Below are 24744 nucleotides of genomic sequence, written 5' to 3' on the forward strand. Positions count from 1 at the left end.
AAGGTTTACCTTCCAACAAGACAATGACCCTAAGCACACCGCTAAAATAACGAAGGAGTGGCTTCACAACAACTCCGTGGCTGTTCTTGAATGGCCCAGCCAGAGCCCTGACTTAAACCCAATTGAGCATCTCTGGAGAGACCTGAAAATGGCTGTCCACCAACGTTTACCATCCAACCTGACAGAACTGGAGAGGATCTGCAAGGAGGAATGGCAGAGGATACCCAAATCCAGATGTGAAAAACTTGTTGCATCTTTCCCAAAACGACTCATGGCTGTATTAGATCAAAAGGGTGCTTCTACTAAATACTGAGCAAAGGGTCTGAATACTTATGACCATGTGATATTTCAGTTTTTCTTTTTTTAATAAATTTGCAAAAATTTCTACATTTCTGTTTTTTTCTGTCAAGATGGGGTGCTGAGTGTACATTACTGAGAAATAAAATGAACTTTTTTGATTTTTGGAAAATGGCTGCAATGAAACAAAGAGTGAAAAATTTTAATGGGTCTGAATACTTTCCGTACCCACTGTACTTCTCTATACGACCATCTTTATTATATTCCTTTGCCCTTGTGCAATTTGTGCAACTGTAACACAGAATTTCACTTCGGGGATCAATAAAGTATTTCTGATTCTGATATACAGTCAACAGATCTGAACGTGTACCTTTCTGCTTCTCCCAGGCATCCCATTTAGCTTTCCCAGTGAAGTCAAACATCCCTGGACGACCTTAGAGAGAAGAAAGACAAAGACAGAAGTGACAAGGTTTAAGTAAATTAAATAAGAAACCTTGTGTGCTGGAGCTGTAATGCATTTGAAGTCAGAAAGCCTCCCGTTAAAGAGTGGAAACTGGAGCCCAGCAGCGGGGTGCTACTGTTAAATTAAAAAAGGCCACTAAAGAACAAGGCAGATGCCTTTCATCCAAACCCTAACTCATAGCACGTTTGTAATGTTTCACCACAAAAGAAAAAAAAGGCAGCAACAGCTAAAATGAAGGATGGGTATGTCTCAAGTAGGGCTGTGCAATTCATCAAATTTTAATCTCAATTTTGGCTTTGGCTGATAATAAAAACAAGTTGATTGAGCTGAAAAGTTTAAAATTATTATGCCATATCAGAGCCGATATTCAGCATTTTCTCAATTTTCGGAATTGTCTTTTTTGTTTGTTTTTTTTAAAATCAGATTGCTGACATAATAAATCGGTAAAGGTTTATAAAAAAAATGCACTACTTTGGCACTGATGCAGCCGACTCTCTCAGTCTGTAGTTACCACATTGGGGTCTGAGCAAGTCAAGAATAATACCTTCAAAACATATTTCCCACTCGTTCACTGAGGCTGCTCCAGTCTGAAAATGCATTCCTCTGTGCCTGTTTGTGGCACAGTATCATTCTGTGTTGATAAGCTAAGTAGGCAGTAGATATCACAAAACTTTCAAGCCCAGCCACGACCCATGGGGGAGGGGCCCGCCTCATTAGGGCGGGGATGCTGGCTGTGGTGGGGCCTGGCAGGCAGCAACCTCCGTGTTCCACCGAACAGGAGAACTTAGCACCTGGTGGGGGGAAGGGAGGGTCATGGGCACCATACAGGAGGGAGCACCTCCCTGCGTGGCGGGCATGTGAGAGTCAATCTGACGGCAAGTCGCAGCCACCAGGGGAGGCGAGCCAGTACTCGCTCCACCAGGACGTGTTGGCGCACACTTGATGCCGTACTTCACGGATGCGGGAGGAGGGACTGCGTCGGTGATGCCGTGATTATGTACGAGCTCACAGGGCACTGCCAGGGGAACACTTGATGCCGTACTTCACGGATGCACGTCATCAAGGTCCCCCGGCAGGACGAAGCCCGTGTCACGGATGCCGCACACCCGTACTGATGTAACGGCGTCCCCACCCCGCTCAGGCCGACTTGCTAAAAGACATCGCTCTTCTTTTCCGACAGGAAATCTTCTGCTCTTTAGACAGCTCAGTGCTGAAGAAAAATGCAAGCAGAAGGCTGGGTCTCACGATTGTATATATTCAAGGTGAGGACGTAGGAGAGGAAATAGAACCTTACTCCACAGATCACTAATAACCCAGCCACAACCCAGCCGTTGTCCGGACCGACGACCTACAGCTGATTTATTACTGAAACTTTACTGTACTGGTTTAGCGGACCAGGAAACTCACAGTCCAATCGCATGTGCTCCAGTCGTCCCATGTGACGCTGCTCTGCCAATCAAATCTGTGCATTCCAATGCTTGTTGGTTGAGTCCACCAGATTCACAAGAGACGTTTTGGAAACACACACGAATTGAGTAGGCGAAAGAGAAAAGAGATTTCATATGGCTTTTAATCAAGAATGTACAGATTTTTACATGTATGTTCCTCCCACAGGCAGTTCAAAACCAGAATCTCTCATAGAACTCCAATGCTAGCTGGCAGGACAATCTAGAGATCATGTTTCTGAATGAACAAGAGAAAATAGGAAAGAGGTTTATAAGTGGAAATGAAAGAGAAGAGCATTACAGCTGTTCATTTGTTAAGGTGTGTTGAGTGTTGATTAAAATCGGTTAAGACTACACTTCATTACTTCAAGCTACACTTTTTATTTAATTTTTTTCTAAAAATTAAGCACTTTGGTTTACTTAAATTTAGAATTTATTATTAGAGTAGTTATTTATTATCCCTCCAGTTTGATGTGAAAACTGACTCAAATATTATTTGATTTGACAATCCGTTGTTGACTAAAAACATATGTTGATACAACTACGTTATGGTACTGATTGATAATGCAAGTTAGTCGTTTTGATTTTCCGGACCTTTTCTTCAGGAAATTTTCTCTAACTGGACCTCTTTGAATTCTAATTGAATACCCTTGCTATAGTCATTGCCTTTCCTTTGCAAGCCCAACCTGTCCCGCCCACTAAGTCAAGTCTGAGCAGCCTATGACTGATACCTGTGTGTCGATGTGCTGCGCACATTACTGTGTGTATTATGATGATTGACTGTATGAAAAAAAATAAAAATAAATAAAACGCCAATCGACAGTGTCTGTGACTGATTTCTGAACAGCTGTTTTGAAGGAGATGAGGTTCCTTATTTCTGAAACCATGCACCTATGGCTACCAAGCTAATATGCTAGTCTGCATTGCTAGCATGGAGGTAGCTAATCGGCTAAAACCCCTCAGAGGCAAGTCGACATTGGTGGTTGGTAGCGAAATAGAACCTATAGTCCAGAGGTCACTAATAGGCGGACCACGGTCCGGATCCGGACCCAGCCGCTGTCCTCTCCGGACCGACGACCTACAGCCGATGTCTGTCCCATTACCAGCTTGACGTAACACTGGAGGTAAGTTAACCTGAAACTACTCAACAAAACTTAAAATAATAATTTATCTTTTATTGAGATTATACTACACAATTCAAACGAACAATCTGAAGCAAATCAATGAACCTGAATTTAGATTTTCACATGGGCTAACTAGTTACGAGTCATTTATTTGTCACTTGATTATAACGTTACTTGTCACAACTTAATAAACTAGTGCTCGATTACATATGATGGTAGCTATTTAGCTTGCAAACCATTAGACTTAACTTTTATTGCCTAACAGCTTACGTTAAAGATTGTAATTCCCCACACGCTAGTTTTGACTTGAGCGTTAATGCATTCTTATCTTGAATATGACTGTTGACACACAAAGGCACATTGAGATTTGTTATAACACATTTCTTTCAGTGGTCAGTTGTTGTGGAGGTCATGGCCACCTATGAAGCATCCACTGTGTCTGCTACACCCAGCTTAAACTGCTAAATACTCGTCTTGGATACTTGACGTATGAAAGCTGATTTTCCATGGTCTTCTGGTTTTATTTGGACGGCAGGTTTTCATTTTTAACTTTCTAGCATATAAACAAAATGTTAAACTTATAAATACCATCATAACATGTTCATTTACAGCTGTTTACTGTCATTTTGTTAAAAGATTAGATCACATTATTTCCAGTTAACATAGTAAAGTGATCAGTGAAGAATGTGATTTTATTGCAAGTACATTTAGTCTGATTCCCAATACACAAGCAACAGCTTAAATTAAAAATCATATTTTGCATTCACGAAAACATCAATATTAAAAGGTTACAAATGTAACAGTTGTTTTTTATGACATGGAAATAATGTGTTCTAACAGTAATTATAATGATAGAACCTATGGATGGGAACCTAGTGTCATTTTAAAATCATATTATATAGTGTTCATATATTGTGGTATAAAGTAACTAACAACAAAAGGTCAAGCAAAGCAGCAAGGTGCACAAGGTGGAAACTTTTATATCGAGTAGAGGTGGACACAGGTGCACCACATCTGGACGGATTCTGCAATCGGCTCTCCTGGCACCTCAAAATACAAAATGGGTAAAAAAATTATTGACAAAGCACAGAAACAAGCAATTTCCTCCCATAAACCTACTGTACACTCTGAGATCACCTCAACATGATAACCTTTATAGCATAGCATAACAGTTAGGGTAGCATGTATGATCTCTGTGGTATGTCGCTTGTCTAACTGAATCTCAATGAATAACAGCAGATTTACTCCACATTTGCATTTATGACAAAGGACAAGAGTGTAGAATTGTCATCGCATGTGGACAAACATTGCATGCTCTGTCTAGTGGCAAATCCAAAGTACAATACATTGACACAACAACACATTGATCGTATAGTGGATTTAAATTCACTATTCGATAAATAACTAAATAAATGAAATAACAAAATTTGTCTCTTAAATTGTGAGAACAGAACAACATACATGAAAATGTGTTCATACAGATTTCCTTCACGGTTACCTTTTTATATGTATTTTTCCATTTTATGCTTACAATAATGCAACTTGGTTACATGACAACATACAAGGAGGCAAATAACAGGAAATGAGTCAACCTAATGTTTAAATATTACTACACTCTTTAGAACAACACACTGCAACATACCTGCATTTCTGACAAAGGACAATAGTGTAGAATCATCATCTCATGGGGACAAACAGCAGCAACAATCTGTCTGATAAAACAGCATCATGATAAAGTTAGCAAGCTACCCTGGAGAGAACACAAAATTAATGGTTATTTTCATTTAAATATGGCAAATTTAATCTAACATTCAGCAAAATAAAGCTAGCTCAATCTTTGTGCTTTTCAACTTAGTTATCATTGTTTAGTCCACAGACATTTACAGACACCTTACCTAATAGCAAATCCTCCGTCGCTTGGAGAATTATCCATAATCCTCTACCTTATAGATTACCAACGTTACTTGATGTAGGTACAACTTTATAACAGCAGGTGGCATAGTTTTCCCATTTAGCAGGATTTAACCTGAAATCATTTAACTTTTTTACACTATTTACTCAAATATGCAATAATAATCTATGCAGGAGGCACCACTTTAAACACTCAATTTTGGTCTTAACGTACATTTATCATGTCTGAAGATTCTCAGTCATCCAGGTCATAGTTATCCAAAGAACATTAAAGTCAAGGGCAACTGGACTTGGTTTCATCCTTCATCCAAAGGACTTCTTCAATTCTGACTGACTGGTAGGGAAACTAAGCCATTTAACCTCAGTGGGGTCGTTTGCCAGGATCATCGATACCGCTGGTTCTTTAGTGTTCCTGGCTGTTGTAACGACAGTCGTTATGGATACAAGAAAAAGGCCATAGAATGTCTACAACAGCTACAGAAAGACAACACCATCACCCGTGAACAATTTTACCGTTTGTATCCTGGAGAAGCCATTCCATGCATATATGGACTACCCAAGATACACAAAGAAGGAGCCCCACTCAGGCCGATTATCAGCAGCATTAACTCGGTCACCTACAACATTGCCAAACACATTTCTACCATCTTAGCTCCCTTGGTGGGAAACACGCCTCACCACGTCCAAAACTCTATTGACTTTGTAAACAAAAGTTTGAGGACTGAAACTGGACCCAGATGGTATCCTATCATGTGACTTCTTTGTTCACCTTAAGGAAACAGCTAACACAAGACACCCTGGACAACAGAACCAGCCTCAGCCCTGACCAGATCTGCAAATTACTCGAACTCTGTCTAAACACCACCTATTTCCAGTACAATGGAGGATTCTACAGACAGAAGCATGGCTATGCCATGGGTTCACCGGTGTGGCAAACATCTACATGGAAGAAGTGGAGAATAAAGCCCTCAACTCCTTCAGAGGAACAGCACCGAGCCACTGGTACAGATATGTGGACGACACCTGGGTCAAAATTAAAAGCCATGAAGTGCAAGCCTTCACAGAACACAACTCTGTGGACAGCAACATCAAGTTCACACGAGAAGATGTCCACAGCAACAGTTTGGCCTTCTTGGACTGCGCTGTACACACTGAAGAGGACAGGAGCCTGCAAATTGGAGTAAACAGAAAACCCCCCCACACACACACCAATACCTACTCTTCGATTCCCACCACCCACTGAAGCACAAGCTAGGGGCCATGAGAACACTACACCACAGAGGGGAAAACATACCAACAAACGCCCAAGCCAGAGAGAAAGAACAGAACCACCTGAAGGGGGCACTTACAGCATGCGGATACCTGAAATGGACCTTTGTGAAAACAGCCACAAGATCCAGGAAGAACAAAACTACAGGGGAAGAGGAAAAGAAGGTCAAACGCAACAACATTGTGATTCCATACGTGTCTGGAGTATCAGAGAAATGCAGAAGGATTTTGAATCTGGGGGGTGGGGGACGCTGAAATGCTAGGGGGGTTCGGGGGCATGCCTCCCTGATTTTATTTTAAAAAAAATAAAATAAAAAAGCACTGAAATGCTCATTTCTAATGACCTGAAAACAGAGTGTACTTATTGTAGTTGAAAGAGGGTCTTTGCAGTGGGAGAAGATGGAGAATAGACTGGAGGGGGGGTGATTATGAAAACCCGGGTGCACAGTCAGAGAGACGGAGTATAATATAACTACAACAAAAATGACTACATACCATAAAAACCATGGAACAGCTGCTAGTTAATGTAGCTAGCCACAGTACAAATGTATTTAGTTATCCTAACATTACACTTGTGAGCCGTCTGATATTTCCTGTGTCTCACTTTGCCCTGACTCTACCTGCAATACATGTTTGTGAACACAGAATAAAATATATTTAATATAATTAATCTGCTGTGCAACAGGTCATTTCTAGGGAATGCAATTTGCTTTGCTGGTTGATTATCTGATTATCTTAATTCAGCTATTTCCATCCCAAACAACAAATCCCGGAAGGCCTCCTTCAGTCGGACGGCTTCCCTAACCACCGGCGTCCACCATGGTGTTCGTGGGTTACCGCCCCTTGAGGCACCTAAGACCTTGAGACCACAGCTTCCTGCAGCAGCTTCAGCAATAGCATTTATTCATTTAGCTGATAGAGGCTTTGAACATTGCCCACTCATGTTCAATGTCCCCAACCTCCACAGGGATGCCATTAAAGCTCCGCTGGATGTTCGAGTTGAAGATCTCACGGACAGGGGCCTCCTCCAGACGTTCCCAGTTCACCCGCACTACCCGTTTGGGCTTACCGGGTCTGTCCAGAGTCTTCCCCCACCCCTTGACCCAACTCACCACTAGATGGTGATCAGTTGACAGCTCCACCCGTCTTCACCTGATGAGTGTCCGAAACATGTGGCCTCAAAACCGAAACGATTACAAAAATCGATCGTCGATCTTCGGCCTAGGGTGCTCTGGTACTACATACACTTATGAGAATCCTTATGTTCGAACATGATGTTTGTTATAGACAATCCATGACTAGCACAGAAGTGTAACACCACCCACCCACTCGGGTTCAGATCAGGGGGGCTGTTCCTCCCGATCACGCCTTTCCAGGTATCTCCATCATTGCCCACATGCGCGTTGAAGTCTCCCAGCAGAACTATGGAGTCCCCTACTGGAGCCCCATACAGAACTCCATTCAGGGTATCCAAGAAGGCCGAATACTCTGAACTGCTGTTTGGTGCATATGCACAGACAACAGTCTGCGAATGTCCATCTTTACATCAACAGGAACTGTTAATATATCAGAATCCATCCAGTGATCATCTCACTTAGATGTTAGAGTTCAGTCTTCATTTGCTCTGCAGAGACTAAATACGCTTTAAATGCGCCGTTAATGGAAAATATTTCACTTGCCAGCTTGTGAAAGCCTTAAAACAAAACAAACAAAAAAAAAGGTATTTGCCTGATTTTCTAAATGTTTGCATCCAACACCAGGTCTGATCTACGCAACTGCGTGCACACAGCCTGGATGACAGCTCATTTCGGTTAATGAAGCCTAATGCAGATTACAGACTGGTTAAGATATGAAGGTATGAATGGAAGATGTAGTGATCAGACTTAGCACTACTCCACTGAATATAGTTTATTTCTGTTTACCATTTTTGTAATTGCTTTTATATGTATTATTGTCTATATAACCTGTTATACTATAACAAAATAAATCTACCTACCTAACGTTAACTAAATGGCGCACAATCAACTCTGACTGATTACTTTTGTAAAAAAGTTTTATCACATTAAATGCACACTAATACATTTTGATTTCTGTGCATGACACTTCAAACTGCATTAAAAGTGTATTAAGTTAAACTATTGTTTTTTGAGCATCATTAGCACAGCTTGTCTTGCTTGAAGCTAGCTAATTAGCTAGTTAAATGACTAAGCTAATGTAATGTACCGATACCTGCTAATTATTGCTAACACCACATTAATAAAATGCTAGGATTTCACTTACCAACTGGAGCACATGCTTCTTGGAAGGTCTGTTAGTACAATTAATGGCATAGTAAAACATCATCCGTCCGGTATTTGCATGAAAAATCGCCAAAAGGCACAACAAGGTGGCGATGCCAAGTTCCGTGACTGCAATTAGCGGAGGCTGCCTTGAAAGAAACACTTCTATGTGTGATTAGTTGGACTTAGTGAACTAGACCATACTCTATGATATTATTTAAAGAAGCACAACGTAGCGGCGTATACACATACATTTTTACACACACACACACACACACACAGCACCTCCACGCGGGACTAAAGCATTAAAGCTAACTCTGAGAAGTTAGTCTATCTTAACACTGTCAATGTCAGAGATTCGCAAGCAGAGAAACGCAGAGAGACAGTGTCAGAGGGGTCTGTTTATACAGATACTGACACGCAAGGGCATCACTTTGTGTTGAAAAGAAATGGAGACATCAGGGCTCAGATTAGAGATGTGACGATACACTTGCACTTACCATACTGTTGTCTCGAGAATGAGATGTGACGATAATTTAACAGTATTTAATAGAAATCATCAAAGCTGAAATGTATGAGTTGGGGGTCCTCCCCCAGAAAGTTTTGAGCATTAAACACTTAATTTTCTACATTCTGGTGACATTTATTGTTCTGCCTTTCCTACATCAATTTATGGTGGATGCGTTTTATTTATGTAAAGGGAAACACAAAATTCAGGTGTTAGGTGACAATTCAAAATCTGTAAGTATTACAGAATCTAATGCAGCTCTCATTCTGTGTTGCTTTCACATGTTTCTCCTGTAGAGCAACAAGTGACATCTTCCCTGCTGAATTAGCACACATGCAGGCATGATTTAGTCTTCCCTCCTCTAGTGTCATGTTCACAGAATTTGGCCAACTACAAACTGTGACAACAAGTTATTAAAGTTACTGACTGGTCCTGCACGTTCTGAGGTCATTTTATAATCAGTAGGCTAGCTTGGTTATTCATAAAAAAATAAAATAAAAATAAATCAGTGCAAATAAGTAAATCTTTCTCAAAGCATTTTCATTTGTTCTTTACCATTTCATGTTGCAGGCTATTTTTCAAAGCATTTGTTAAAAATGCTTTGAAAAAGTGTTGAGGACATGTCCCCAGCTCCCCCAGTGTAAACACAGACGCCGACACGTTTTTTCCTCGACGTTAGCCCACATTACATCCAGGTTGCTGCCACTGCTCTGAACAATTAGCTTAGCTAACATTACTGCTTAAAAATAAAAGTAGGCAAAGTTATAAAAGTGACAACATCACTGTGCCTGACAGGACAGTTAACATTGTAAGCTAGCTTACTTCTGGCTTACATCAGTTTGTAGGTCGATGTGTTCAGCTGTCAGACTCTGCAGTGTGAGGGCATTAGGAGAGACGATTGGTTAGGCACAGCCAGTTGTAAAGCTCATGCTAGAGAGGAAAGGACTCTCAGGTAGGCCTAAATTCTGTCTTAGCAATAACAGTTTAAATATTTTCTCATCGAATCTGCACAAATCATGTAGGTGACCCATTTTGGTTTCAAAATGGCAAATTTCGCTGAAAAAGTGAGGCGTTTGCATGCCTGGCCCTTGCGCATGCACGGCACCACCACACGGTAAAGGCCTTTTCACACGGCTGTGGTTCAGGAGGTAAAGCGGGTCGGCCGTTAATCGGAAGGTCGGCGGTTCAATCCCTGGTTGTGTGTCGAAGTGTCCTTGGGCAAGATACTGAACCACGAACTGAACCCCGAAAACCCCTGGCGGCTGTTCCGCCAGTGTATGAATGAGTGTGGATGTTAGTTTCCGTTTGAGCACTTAGGTTCAGTGTATGAATGTGTGTGTGTGTAAAAGCGCTTTGAGTGGTCGAAAAGACTAGAAAGGCGCTATACAAATAGGGAGCATTTACATTTACACAGGAAGCGATTTAGGCACCTAGTGATTCATTCTGTGGGAAACAGTTTGTTTCATGCTGGCATTTTACTGGCATGCTGCAACGTAACACCGCCCCCCTAGTGATCAGATCCCCATTCAGCTCTCAAGTAGCCATGATCGGACAATATGAAAATAGAGATGATCGCCCAAGCCTAGTTCCACTGAATGAAGGGTCTACCACGCATGTGTAGCTGAAGTGTAACCGGTGAGGAAAACCACTTTTTAATCCTTATTTTGGGGCAAAGTCATTAACTTTTTTTAAACTTCTGGTTTTAAACATGCAGTTTTTTTCGGTGAAAGTACAGGGGGCCTGGTCTTGTTAGTCCAAAATGATAATTGCCCAGACGGGTTACCAAGTAGCAGGACTTGCCTAGAAGAACTTTGGGAAAAGCAATAAACACCAACATCACCATAATTATGCAGTTGCCGCAAATACTGGTGAAGCCAGTTGTCATAGCATGAGACATGCTGTCTCACCTGTGTTGACGTCGCCCATGGAGGCCTGCTTGAACAGGGCGTAAACCTGCAGCATGTCTTCATCAGTAGGCTTCGCCTTCAGCTGCTTCACCTCAGCTGCTGCTGTATCAAATTTTGCCTGCAGAGGACAGGAAAAGAAACTTCAGAACAATTCTAAAGCGATACTTTGGATGCCATCTTGACCTCTGATCTACCGTAGTCCACAGGAATCAACACAGTGGCATTACAGACTTTAGAACATGGAAATGGTCCAGGTTGGAAGTCTTGTAAACTTACTTATACCTGACAGTAGGGCTGTGCAATTAATCATATTTTAATCACAATTTCGATTTTGACTTCCAACGATTACAAAAGCAATTGAGATAAAATCATTGTGCCACACGCTATTTTGCAGTTTTGTTTTATAAATTATACGGAGTATGCACAGGGAGTTTTATTTTGAAGACTGACCGGGTTCTCTATTCCGTTCTGTGTCTGACTTCCTACCCAGTTCGGTCTGCTCTGTGCAGCTTGACAAGGCTTCCGTCAAAAACAGACTTGTGTATTCCTCGCGTAGCGGAGTAGAGAGCTGCATCTGACACATGCTGCGTCTGATGGACTCAAGCATTGACTAGAAGGGCAGCGACGACCTCCGGCAGCTGCGGCGCAGCGGACACATGCAGGCTCGTAGACTTTACGGAGGAAGGTGAGCACAGTCAAATCGCCCCCCTGGCTGTAAGTTTAGGAAGCACTTGATCTGATATGCTGCAGAGTTTTCCATGACCAGAGCACTCATTTTAAATGGCAATATCGCTGTCGATCATGTTCATTTAATTGTGGGAAGCTAAAATCGTGATCACGATCAATATTCGATTAACTGTGCAGCCCTAGTGTCGCCTATTGAATTTATTCTGAGGATAAATTCACAATGTCCGGAGATCGCCATCTCTGTCCACATTCCTGACAGATCGGTCATAAATCCGTCATGGTTAGATTTTTAACATGACGGATTTTTTCTAACATCTGCAAATGATATGCAGTCCGTACGTGCTTTGACATCGAGACAGTATGAATGAAGAAATGAAACGGTGTGTCGTGAAGTACTTCACAGCATCAGTTGCCGGTGTTACGGATACAGGGTTTGTCTGATCTCACTATCTGAAACAGAAAACCCAGTATGCCTCATCATGCTTTTCTGAAACGGGGTCCAGGTATAAAACACTAACATAACATTTTTTTCCAATGTGGTTTTTTGCTCTTTTGGCATTAAAAATAAAAAACATCTTTTAAACACATTTTTCAAGGAGTTTGTTACATGTCCACTAGGGTGGACAGCGTGCACGTAAGGTTTTAACAGAAGAAATGTATTTAACAACCCAATGAATAAAATGATATAGTATGTGAAAACTATATTTTTAATGCTGTTGACATGACTTTCTGTTTAAAGAGTTTTGTGTACACAACTGACCCCTCGCTAAGCCACGCCCCCCTTAGTTACTGTTGCTAAGTCTGACAAATTGTTGGACCTGTCAGGCTTTTATCACGGCGCTGCCACTGTCTGTAACTACTTCTTTCTGAGATCGCTTTTTCCAAAAATTTGACATTTCTCCAGGGATTGCAGAGTTTTGCAGTTACATTATGCATTTGAAGGTTGTATTCAGCCTGTCAAAACATGACATGACATGAAAAAAATAAAGACAGAAGCTAAAGCCTACTTAGTAAAAGTGAACCACCTTATTACCTGATGAGGACGATGATATTAAAGATTAACACTGTGCCTGTACAGCTGGGTAGGGCTCACTATTACAATAATTAAAAAGCAGAACAGCAAGGTTTTATAACGTTACATTCAGTAGTAAGTTAGCTAGCATTAGTTAACCAACATGTCCACAGCAATCCACAGCCTACATTTTTCTGGATTTGTTTTAGGTTTTGGAAAGGGAATAAATCGTACTTCTCCTTTCAACTCTCTCAGCGTAGCTGCTGTAACTATTCCAAGTGCCCCAGGAACAGCATTTGACCATATCTTGCAAAAATACGGCAAAAGAAAGATAGAAAACAACTCCTTTTGCATTGGAGTCAATGGAGCGCAGCCATGAAAGAGTAAGACCTCAGTCAGATCTGCGTTGTGATTGGCCAGCTGCTTATTCGGGGCGTGGCTTAGCGAAGGGTAAATTGTTAGCTTATACTTGGAACAGTTCTTCGCGTATCAATCCGGGAGCACAAAACTGTATCAGCTTTGTCCAGAGATGGTCTGTGCCAAGTTTGGTGCCGATCGGAAGTGTTAATTAGGGCCCGAGCACGAACCGTGTGAGGTCCCTATTGAAACTGAAGAGAATTTATTTTATTTTTTTCCTTTTTTCTGCAAAGTAAGCTCCATTTTGGGGACCTGAGCATACTCGAAATCTCAAACTTTGCACACATGTCAGAACTGGTGAAAAATTTCGTATTTTATGGGTTTCGCGCATGGGTGAGCAAAATGACTCGCTAGAGCCACCTAGAAAATTGGAAAAAATTAGCCCCTTGTTCACATTCAACCTACATGCACAAAATTTTCTGGGGACATGTATCATTTCAAGACGCACAAAAAAGCCTCAAGAACCCATAGCCTAAAGTCAACAGGAAGTCGGCCATTTTGAATTTTACGGCTATTTTTGGATGATTTACACACTTCGTACTTTAACGAACTCCTCCTAGGGATTTAGTCGGATCGACGTCAAATTTCTGCTGTGCCTTCTAAAGGTATTGACGACGAAAAGTCATAAATAGTCATAAAAAGGGCTTTCAGTTGTGGAGATGTTGCAAAAAAATAAATAAAAAGACGCGTGTCCTATCCCATACGACAGCATCACCCAAACACGCAGACATAAGGTTTATTAATTTGCAATGTACTGGCGTGTAGTTATGAGGCAAAATGTCCCTTGGTCAAAAATCACATTCACATGAACAGGATTTTCCCACGGTATTTCAGCTTTTGATTATAGCCACCTTTAGCCCAAATTGCACCAAATCTTTCAGGTGTCATCAGGGACCCATGGGGAACAAATGAGCCAAATTTGCTATCAATCGGCCTTGTGGTTATAGAGGAACAAATATTTTGTGTTAAATTACACGAAATATTGTACAGCCCCTCAGGGGGGCATGGCACATAAGGTCCTCAAGTTTGGTGCTTGATCGGCCATTCCAAACCGAAGATATGACATCACTTCCTGTTTTTAGCGTTTCATGCGGACTTTTAGCATATAATTGGAACATTTTTTCGCTTATCAATCCGGGAAGCACAAGCTCCTATCAGCTTTATCCAGAGAGCCTGTGTCAAGTTTGGTGCCGGAGTCAATCAAAATAGGTTTCAGTTTTGCGATTTTGTGGGAAAAAAATTAGACGGAAATGGGCATGGCTTATACCACGAGATTCAGCACGATCCCCCAAACGCGTGGATATAAGATTTGATATTCGCCTTCGTATGCAGGAGTTCCAAGTCTAAACGCAAATATTTTGCTAATAGCGCCCCATAGAGGTAGAAGTAGGGCTGGGCGATATGAACCAAAAAGTCATATCCCAGTACTGTTAGGCATAATTCTTAAGTGTCACTCACTTGTTGAATCTGTCTCTTTCAGTTCTCTCCTCTTCTCTTCTGTCTGCTGCAAACTAACGATTGACATCACTGTCGCTTTACCCGGGTCCCATTTCAGAAAGCGGGCTTAGTGAAATTTTGGAGTATGTTAAGCCTGAGATGAGGGGAACTCTGGGTTTTCTGTTTCAGAGAGCGAGATCAGATAAACCCTAGATCAGTAACTCCGGCAACTGATGCTGTGAACGTAGCCTCCCGAGGAGGGTTAGGTTCTGATAGGTACGGTTATTTTCTCTCCAACTCCTCCCCTCCAGCAGAGCCTGAGGCAGCTGTCTGACACACCGTTTCATTTCCTCATTCATACTGTCGATATCAAATCACATATGAACACATTTACATCTTTAAAATCCCGATTGGATAGGCTATTAGTTTTTCCATCCAAACATGATCTTGAACATGACCGCTTTTATGATTGATCTGTCATATGGATAGAGAATAAAATCAGTCTAGCTGCATATTTTCTGAATGCGTTTTGACAGCATTAATAAAAAACTAAATTAGCAAGATTTTATTAATGTAAAATAGATCAGTCAGTTTGAACCCATAGACACATTTTCCAAAAAAAAAAAAAAAAAAAAAAAAAAAAAGAACAAACCCCACACAGGCTAACCTACTGGGTGTGACTGACTTTACAATCATATGTTTATGATTAAACTGTGACTTATATTTGATCTACCCATTTTCATAATCAGGTAGCAGATTGCCACGGCATTTATTCCCGTTGGGTTAGGCCTACAGCCTTCCTATTTAAAATCTAATGTAATGGGCTGTAGGAGAATTACAGCACTTTCATTCATCAAGGAAATTCCAGTTTGGTACATGATGAATGGGCAACACTGTATAGTAGCCTAATAATGTTAAAGTATCGATCCTTCATCCACTCCTGCGTTTTAGAGCCTATCATGGTCCGCATCGGCACGCATTCATATTTATAGCTGCACCCGATTAAAATGGTGGCTCTGCCTTTATTTACCCGTTGCCACGGTGAAACGTGGTATCAGAGATCCATTGATGATGGCTTTTTTTCCATCCCCACGTACACGCTTCCATCAGGCTCAACATACTCTGAGTTGATTGAACTTATTCTGATCAGCTGGAACTGAAAATTCAGAGTTTCCCACCTCAGGTTCAGAGTTTGTTAAGCCTGCTTTCTGAAACATGGCCCTGGTCCGCTCTTGTAAAATATCCACCGTGTTGCGACTTCACATAATCACTCTGTGTTTCTCTGATAAATGCTACAATGTGTCGCCTAACCTGGGCGACCCGCCAAAGTAAAGCGAATGTGTGGGAAACACTGACTGAACCGTTGTTTTTTTCTTTTTGCAAGCCAGGTCTTCAGCAGTAGACCAGCCCTGAGAGTTTGAGCGTAGACGGCTGCGTGCAGACACAGAGGGAGGGGCGGGGCTGTGCGGTGAGGGACAGAGACGAGCAAACGCTGGCATGACTTTACGGAAACATTAACTCAATATCAAACTAGTATATTGCTATAAACGGTATTGTCTAAATTTATCTCTCTATTGAAATGATATATATATACACACACACACACACACACACACACACACACACATATATATACACACACACACACACACACACACATACACACACACACACACACACACACACACACACACACATATACACACACACACACACACACATCGTTGAAGATGAAAAGTTGTGCTATTTGTGAGTTTTTGTGAATGTCCGTGGCGTCGATGATTCGCCATGACACAGGAAGTTATTATAACTTCAGTGTGCATGCTCACATCTGCACCAAACTGTACATGTAGGATGAGAGTCCTGCCCTGAACACATGTACATGCCGACATTCACCCACAGTCATAGCGCCACCTGCTGGCAACAGGAAGTGACCTTTAACGAAGCAGCCCCCGCCGCACGTTTCACCTACGTGCACGAATTTTCTGTGGTACGTGTATCTTGTCCAGACGCACAAAAAAGTCTCTTGGAGCCATAGCCTAAACCCACCAGGAAGTCGGCCATTTTGAATTTTACGTCAAATTTTGGATGATTTACACACTTCGTACTTTAACGAACTCCTCCTAGGGATTTAGTCCGACCGACCTCAAATTTTTGCTGTGCCTTCTAAAGGCATTGAAGATGAAAAGTTGTGCTATTTGCGAGTTTTCGTCAATGGGCGTGTCCGTGGCGTGGCATCAAAGATCAACTCTTCGCCATGACACAGGAAGTTGTAACTTCAGTGTACATGCTCACATCTGAAACAAACTTTACGTGCTTGATAACTCTCCCACCCCGCAGACATCTACACGCCAATACCGATTTATATTCATAGCGGCAAGTGCTATGTAGCTCCACAAAGGGGACACAGGAAGTGACAGAACACCTTCATGCAGCGTTGGAACAGCGTAGCAAATTCACAGCCGCACGGGCAGAGCTCCAGAATATGCAACGCGGCCAGCTCACACCCGGATGCGCTACAAGTGCAAGGGACTTCCCAATGCTGCTTGCAGCTTTAATTTTTAGTTTAGTTTTTATTAGTTTTAGTTTAGTCTTGTCGCTGCAGGATGCGAAGCTCAGTTCAGTTAATTTTTTCACAAAACATCAAAATACAAGTACAATCAGAAATATTTGCGAAAGGGGACATCCTTTTTTATATATGAAGAACTAACACAAGGGGGTGGGAATCTCTGGGCACCTCACAATTCGATTACGATTCAGATGGTTAGAACGTTACATAAATAAATATTTTTCACAGGAACCAAGAATGATTTACATATAGTTACAGTGACGGAACAACAAAAAGTCATCCAGATTGAATGCCTGGGTAAAGAGCTGGGTTTTTAGTAGATCGTTGAAAGTGTCCTGACAGGCAGCATTTCTGATCTCTGTGGGGATCAGTTCCAGAGGGTGGGGGCTGTGACGCTGAAGGCTCTGTCCCCAAAAGTCCGGAGTCTGGTGTGGGGGACAGGGAGCAGGCCTTGACGCATAAAATGTAGCGCCAACAGCCTTCACTTTTCCAGCATTTGGGGAAAATACAGACTTTTATTAACGGACTCATTCACTCGGCCTCACACACAGGATACACAGAGCTGCAGAGCGTCGAGTGTCACCATGCTCACAGTGTGCGAGTTAAAATCATTACTTGCGCATCGATATTAATGATTGTCTGACATTTTAGTGGGGTGGTTATTCATTCCGCAGCGGTGGTGTGCCGAATACAGGCTGTTGTGTACGCTCCACAGACGGTCCAGGCGCTGCACTTCCGCGAGTCCCGCCTTTTGCGTTCCGTCAACATTACGTTATCAATTAACATTTAAATAATTGATATTTAGACATTTGTTGATCGATTCATAATATTCCATGTCCACATTGCAATGCATCTAAGAATTGATTATTTCTCCCACCCCAACTAACACATTGTCAAAATAAATACTACAAATAAATGAAGCACATGCAATCTACAGTATAATTTCTAACCTACATACAGAAAACCCTAAGAGCTAAACTACCCTAATCCTACTACTTGGGTCCCAAGAAATTCATTACATCAATCTCTAGCTCTGTCATTCTTGGTTAAATGCAGTAAATATAATGACCAGCAGACACTTTAACACAGTGCAAGAGGAGCTCACAGTCAGTGGGCAAGTTTATCCCACACGCAGGATGGCTAATGGAACAAAACAAGGAAAAGAAAACCACCAAGACAGTAACTCACTACCTGCAACCCAAACTAAACAAAACACAACTCCATACAGTTGTTGCATTCACATTATTTTGTACACATGTATAAAAGATAATGGAAAACATGTTCAAATCGCACAAACTACCAGCCAATCCCTACCTGGGTCTCCACAACTAAGTCAGCCTCCCCCTAACATTACATGGGGCTCCCCTTGCAACAGTGGTCGCCAGACGCCGCCCGGACCCCGGGCTCTCTTGACGGACAAGTAGCATGCCAGCTCTACAAGCGGAGGACAGAAGCATAACCCACCTGCGGCTCACCAACAGGTGCCTATCTGCTAATCACCACGCGCACCGCTGAACGGCCGGTCCAGCCAGACCAACTGCCCCACAACATCGGTTCTCCCGGATTCATATTTACTCGAAATGTAGGCTTATTAGGTCCTATAAAATAAATAAACGAAAACTAAGGACATTTACTCTTTCATTTTAGTTATTTAATCCGTACTATGAAAGGTGGGTAGATTTTACCCATGATCTGTTGCCAATTATGCTGGATCTCTAAACTGCTCCCAGCAGATTTTGTTGGTTGTTAATTGCAGGCTACCCTGTATACTTGGACTACGCACCACATCTGTACCCAGTGTTAATGATGAGAAGTAGGAAATTTATACACACAACTTGATAAAATATTTTAAGATGTCATCCTGACTTGTTCACTGCGGTTGCAGTTGAAGTAATCATTAACACAACAGCATTATGTTCACACATCAAGCCCTGCAGCCTCTGTGATTTTAGGAAGGAGATTTTAATTAACGAGATAGGAGAATTCATTTATACTCAAACTAAGTGTTTTCACATATTTAGATTTTTGCGTGTCCAAAAAAAATACAGAGCCAGGGTGGGGGTTAATAAACCGAGAAAGAAAATCATAGATTAAAGTGGCAAATGTACAAGAGCAAAACTCTAAAATTTTGAAATCAAAGTCAAAAACAAACAAAACAAAAAAATCACTCTGCTGTTTTCTTCTGAATAGGACCAATCCAAGGCAATGTCTAAGGCACATGATAATATACTGATTGTGGGCTAAACTCACGAGTATGTCCTAACTGCTAAATCCGATTGCGAAGTCTAATATAACTTTCCAGTGCATGCCTAATGTAGGGCAGAGGTGTGTGTGATGTTGCAGCCTTGCCAAGTGAAGTTTTTCCCAGAAATGTGTGACTAACGTCAGAGAATATTCAAGTTTTTTTGTCTGACAACATGTTGGAAAGGATCCCTACGAGCGACTGTCGGTGAAACCCTTTGTATTTAACAAGAAACTGAATTAAGGACAATTCTCACTCTGAGGTCTTGTGAGATGTGAGTTGTTGGAAACGTGAGTCAGAGTTGGAGAGAAGAGGTTGTTGCTCTGATGACCAGAACTGGACGGTTTTCAGACGCAACCGGCTGCACAATAGTTTGTGTAATGCACACACATATGCTTCCAAAGATTTTCTAAGATATAGAACTATTTAGGCAGTTTAACCCTGTGGTAAACACTGAGCTGTGTTATACTGCAGTTCACTTTCAGTCAGGTTTTATTTGTCCACAAAGCTCCATCCAATAGTCTGACCAGGAGCACTTTTTTGAGATGTGTTTGTTTATTTTGAGCGACAGAAGGTCCTGTAAGCTGCGGCAGTTTGGAAGAAAATCAAAAAGTTATTTAATAGTGAATGGATTTTTTTGAACACCCAAGGAAGAATAATCAATGCTTATGCCGATGTAAATGTCCTAATAGGAGAAAGAATTTTCCATTACAGAGAAGTTACAATGTCCATTCTACTTCTTAAAGAAAACTGGAATTGGCAGGTTAAATAAAAAACAAAACAGAAAAAGACTTGAGGCAGAATGAATCTGGAGATGAATGAAGAAAAAAAATAAAAAGGAGGCAAAAAGTCTAAAAAGCTTGTTGATTTACTGGGAGACACACACACACACACACACACACACACACACACACACAGTGCCAATGGGCCAGGTGGAGGACCAGGTCAGATAAACTAAAGTAAAATGATCTGTTAGAGGTTTGGATTCATGCTACATATTGTTCATCTGCAAATTGCCAGAGAAGCACTCCACCCCAGTATATGATCATGTGTAGCGAAGTGTAAAAAAAAGCTATTAGAGTATCTGCCAGAACATCTGCAAGGAAACCTCAAGGACACTAAATGTACAACAGAAATACAACATGCCATAGCACAATGTAGGAGCAGAGATCACGTGGCAGGAGCATGCGCCATCCCGCTCACTTACTGGATGGCTGTCGGTCAAAGGTCAGGGACCTGCACCATTTTAAATCCTCCCACTGTCACTGGGCAGCTGCCAGGATAACTTTTCACCACACAAATGCTCCATGTCCATCTTGTCAGTAGGCAGAGTAGTGTGTCAGCAGCTGCCCTCTTCTCAAGTCTGACTTTAACACGTCTTACAAGTTGGACACAAGCAGGTCACAGTCCACCGGCCAACATCACGTCATATCTCCAGAGATTAACTTCCAAACCAAAGACAAAGTGTTACACCTGGAGTCCACGGCTGCATTTAGCTCCCACCTGACTTCGCGGAGGTAACAGTGCCGTGAAGAGTCCCAGCACACCCTGCGAACCCGTCTTTATGAACCACTCAGCTAGCTATAGGCCACTAGCCCTACTGGTACATCGGAAGATCGGTTCCAAACACTCTTTCCTTTAACGTTAACTTTAGCTGCCAAGTGCTCAAACAAGGAAACAAGACCCGAGGCTCTCTACAAGACCGTCTAACGGCGTCCTCTAAGCTTAACGTTATTTCATGGAACGCAGCGGAATATGAACAATGTTGCTAACTAAATCCATACACACCTGCAGATCCGCCATCTTTACATACGAGACCGAACGAGCAAGTTGGCCGCTCCAAACACACAGCTCGGCGGGGCTGACCAGCTATAACAGAGCCTATTGTCCCTCCCATCATGCCTCTGCTGCGGTGCGGTCGACCCCCGCGCCTCACAAACACCCTCCCCTTGACGCTATTGGCTGACTAAAAGACCGATCTTATTACACGGTAGTTCATTGGGTGGCGTTACCAACAGACGCCTCTACAACTAACTCCGTCGTGTTTTTTTAACGGTAAGGATCCATTGTTCAAAACATACAACATGTATGTTGTACACTTTACTTGAAATGTAAGATCACGGCGCACAGAGAAAGAGGCAAAGCACCGAGGACATTTCTAAATGCTGCTGCATGGCGAAGGGAGAGGTTGTGCTTAACAAAGTCCAACTCAGATAGTGGCAATTTGATTTTCACTGGAAGACACCTTGATATGAATCCTCTCAGAGAGGCTGTAATTAAATAAAGTTATAACTTTTATATTTACGGCTTCATGCATCAAGAATAATACAAAGTTGTTTAAGACATTTCTTCTGTTCATTCTAAAGACAGCAGCATCACTGGCTCTATTAAACACATCTTTTTCCTAAGAAACACATAAAGAAGAGATGCCTTTTGAAACTTACATGTTAGGGTTAGGGTTAGGGACTAGGCCATAAATTTAATCAATCATTTGTTAAAAAATTAGAACACTGATTATAGAAATATTTATGTTCCCCTAATAAGATATAATAAGCTACAACCCCATTTTACAAACAGTTTGCATGCTGTCTAAAATATAAATTAAACAAATGTGGTGTGCAAAACACCGAAAATGAATATTCCTATTTTGAGTTTGATGCCAGCCATACATTTTCAATGGGTGACAAGTCCAGACTCCAGGCATGCCAGTTTAGCACCTGCACTCTTTTACTACAGAGCCATGCTGATGGAATACATGCTGAATTTTTCATTGTCCGGCTGAAATAAGCATGGTCATCCCTAAAAAAGATGTTGTCTACTTGGCAGTATATGTTGCTCGAAAATGTGTCATTCAGCATCAGTGGTGCCTTCACAGATGTACAGGTTCCCCATGCCATGTGCACTGATGCACCCCCATATCATCATGGATGCTGGCTTTTTACACTGAGTACTGGTAACAAGCCGGATGGTACAGTATTTTACACAGCATGCCAGCATTCTTTGGAAACGGGATTATTAAAAATATACATATTATTATGTTTTAGAGCTTACGATACTTTTAAATTTTGTTTATAAACAGGATGTTGAAGGCATATAGAGGTTATTAGTTGGATTGTGTCCCAGAGAGAAACTGCCTTGCTAAGACTTTTCTAATTGAATCCAACTGAGCACATTTTAACATGTACTTTCTCATAACTATACTGACTTAACTGCATCACATAACCAAAGCTTCAGCTGTCAGAAATCTTTATTCAGCATATTTTAAAACAATATTGAAAATGAATGTCTATGATCACAATTAAAGAGGAAAAAAAGAATGAAAAACAAAAATAAAAAGGCATGCCATTGTGGTGGATTAGTTTTAAAAACAACCTAAAACTCTTCAGTATAAAAATAATGACATCATTCTGTTTTCCTATTGTTCCTGGCATGCTTCATTTCTGTTTTGCTGCAAAGTAAAATACTGTGGTCACAAAGCAGTTTTGGGATTAGCTTTGTAGAGTCTTCATTCTGGAAAAAGACCACTTATGTTATTTGCTGAAATAAAATACTCATCAAAATAAGTAGACTTATTGCTCGGGAAAATATTTTATTAGACTTATATTGCTGCCCTCAGTACATCATTCTGAACTTATTACAATATTAATATTATTTTCTATGAACAAATTTCACAGACAAATACTGTACGTCAGGCTGAATTTCACAAAATTATTTTTTTTGCAAATAATGCATGGGGAATACTTCCATGATTTCCATGGTGCAAATAGACACATGTCAGGGAGTTTTGATGTAAGCAGTTTAAGCAGTTGACTGCGAGCAAGAGCAAGAATATACAACCTGTATTCTAAGGCACACACTCAGGTCTATGGTTGCTAAATATTTATCTTTATTTGTGATGGACTTAAGAGATAATGATCTCCTCAGAAAGTGTAAGTAACACTGAATTAAAAGTAACACTGATTCTTAGTGGAGTATGATTTCTAAGATAAATTGTTGCATTTGGGTGCTAAGGGTTTTAAGGTACCTAGTAAGTGTCTCCATGTGTTAATATTTTACACATCAGAACGCACACACCAGACAATTCAATCAAGAGGTATGGCTTATACATTTATATAGCATGTCAGGAGGGGGGGATCTGGCCCCAAACCTGCCCAACTATCCTGTAGTGTGAGGCCAGGATTAGCCAACCTCCTGTTGTTTTCAGAACACGGCATGCACCTGTCCCTTTCACCTTCTCAGTATCTCTGCCTCACATCTCTCCTCCGCCACCCCCTCCAACTCTCCAGCATCCCCAGGCACGTTTCAGTTTAAAAACCTGTAGTCTAATCCAACAGCCTTGGAATAGATCGTCCCTTCACAGCCCACGACCTCTGGATCATCAAAGAAATAGCCAAAGATAATGTCTAAAAATGCATTGCCGGGGGACTTCCCATGATACACTGAGCTCCTCTCTCCTCCTGATTTTAGACCATTTTTAGGAGCGCTGAAGCACCACTAAATTTCATCTAAGCACCCCTAAAAAAATAATACAATAATTAAAGCTGCAAGCAGCGTTGGGCGGGCCCTCGCACTTGTAAGCGCGTCCGCGCGTGAGCCGGCCGAGTTGCATATTCTCGAGCTCTTCCGGTGCGGCTGTGAATTTGTTACGCGGTTATGACGCCGCATGAAGGTGTTATATGTCACTTCCTCTGTCCCCTATGTGCAGCTACATAGCACTTGCCGCTATGAATATAAATCGGTATTGGTGTGTAGATGTCTGCGGGGTGGGCGAGTTATCAAGCACGTAAAGTTTGTTTCAGATGTGAGCATGTACACTGAACAATAATGTACCCAAACAATAAAATAAATTCCTTTTATATTTCCCTGCCTTGTTGTTTATGTGTACATACAGAGGAAGAATGTGAGAACAGCACACATTTCATCGTTACTGTGTGTTAGAGCATGGGAGAACAGTGGATACTTTTAATACAGCCCACACCCCTAATACTGTGTAACTATAACAAGTAGAGAACAGAAGAAAAAGATGTTCTTTCTTTACAACTGTCTGCATAGCTTATTCATATTGTGTAATGAATGAAGATAAATAGGCCTACTAGGCTCCTCTCTACTTTGACATTTAAGATTAGCTTGTTTGATCCACCTTCATACACATGTGACATTACTGTACAACTTGAGAA

General features: G+C 41.5%; 1 protein-coding gene across 1 annotated transcript in view; it reads right to left on the minus strand.

Annotated features, from left to right (window-relative positions):
• dbi (diazepam binding inhibitor (GABA receptor modulator, acyl-CoA binding protein)) overlaps positions 1 to 21512 on the minus strand; it is a 24614-nt gene extending 3102 nt beyond the window's left edge. Inside the window, exons 1-3 of the mRNA XM_046053796.1 lie at positions 21356 to 21512; positions 11204 to 11321; positions 668 to 730 (exon numbers count right to left, since the gene is read on the minus strand). Coding sequence (XP_045909752.1) covers positions 668 to 730; positions 11204 to 11321; positions 21356 to 21370 — 196 coding nt within the window. The 5' untranslated portion in view covers positions 21371 to 21512. The remainder of the gene's footprint in view (positions 1 to 667; positions 731 to 11203; positions 11322 to 21355) is intronic.
• Between the last annotated feature and the right edge of the window lie 3232 nt (positions 21513 to 24744).

This window comes from Micropterus dolomieu, linkage group LG07 (genome assembly GCF_021292245.1).
Source record: "Micropterus dolomieu isolate WLL.071019.BEF.003 ecotype Adirondacks linkage group LG07, ASM2129224v1, whole genome shotgun sequence".
Lineage (NCBI taxonomy): Eukaryota > Metazoa > Chordata > Actinopteri > Centrarchiformes > Centrarchidae > Micropterus > Micropterus dolomieu.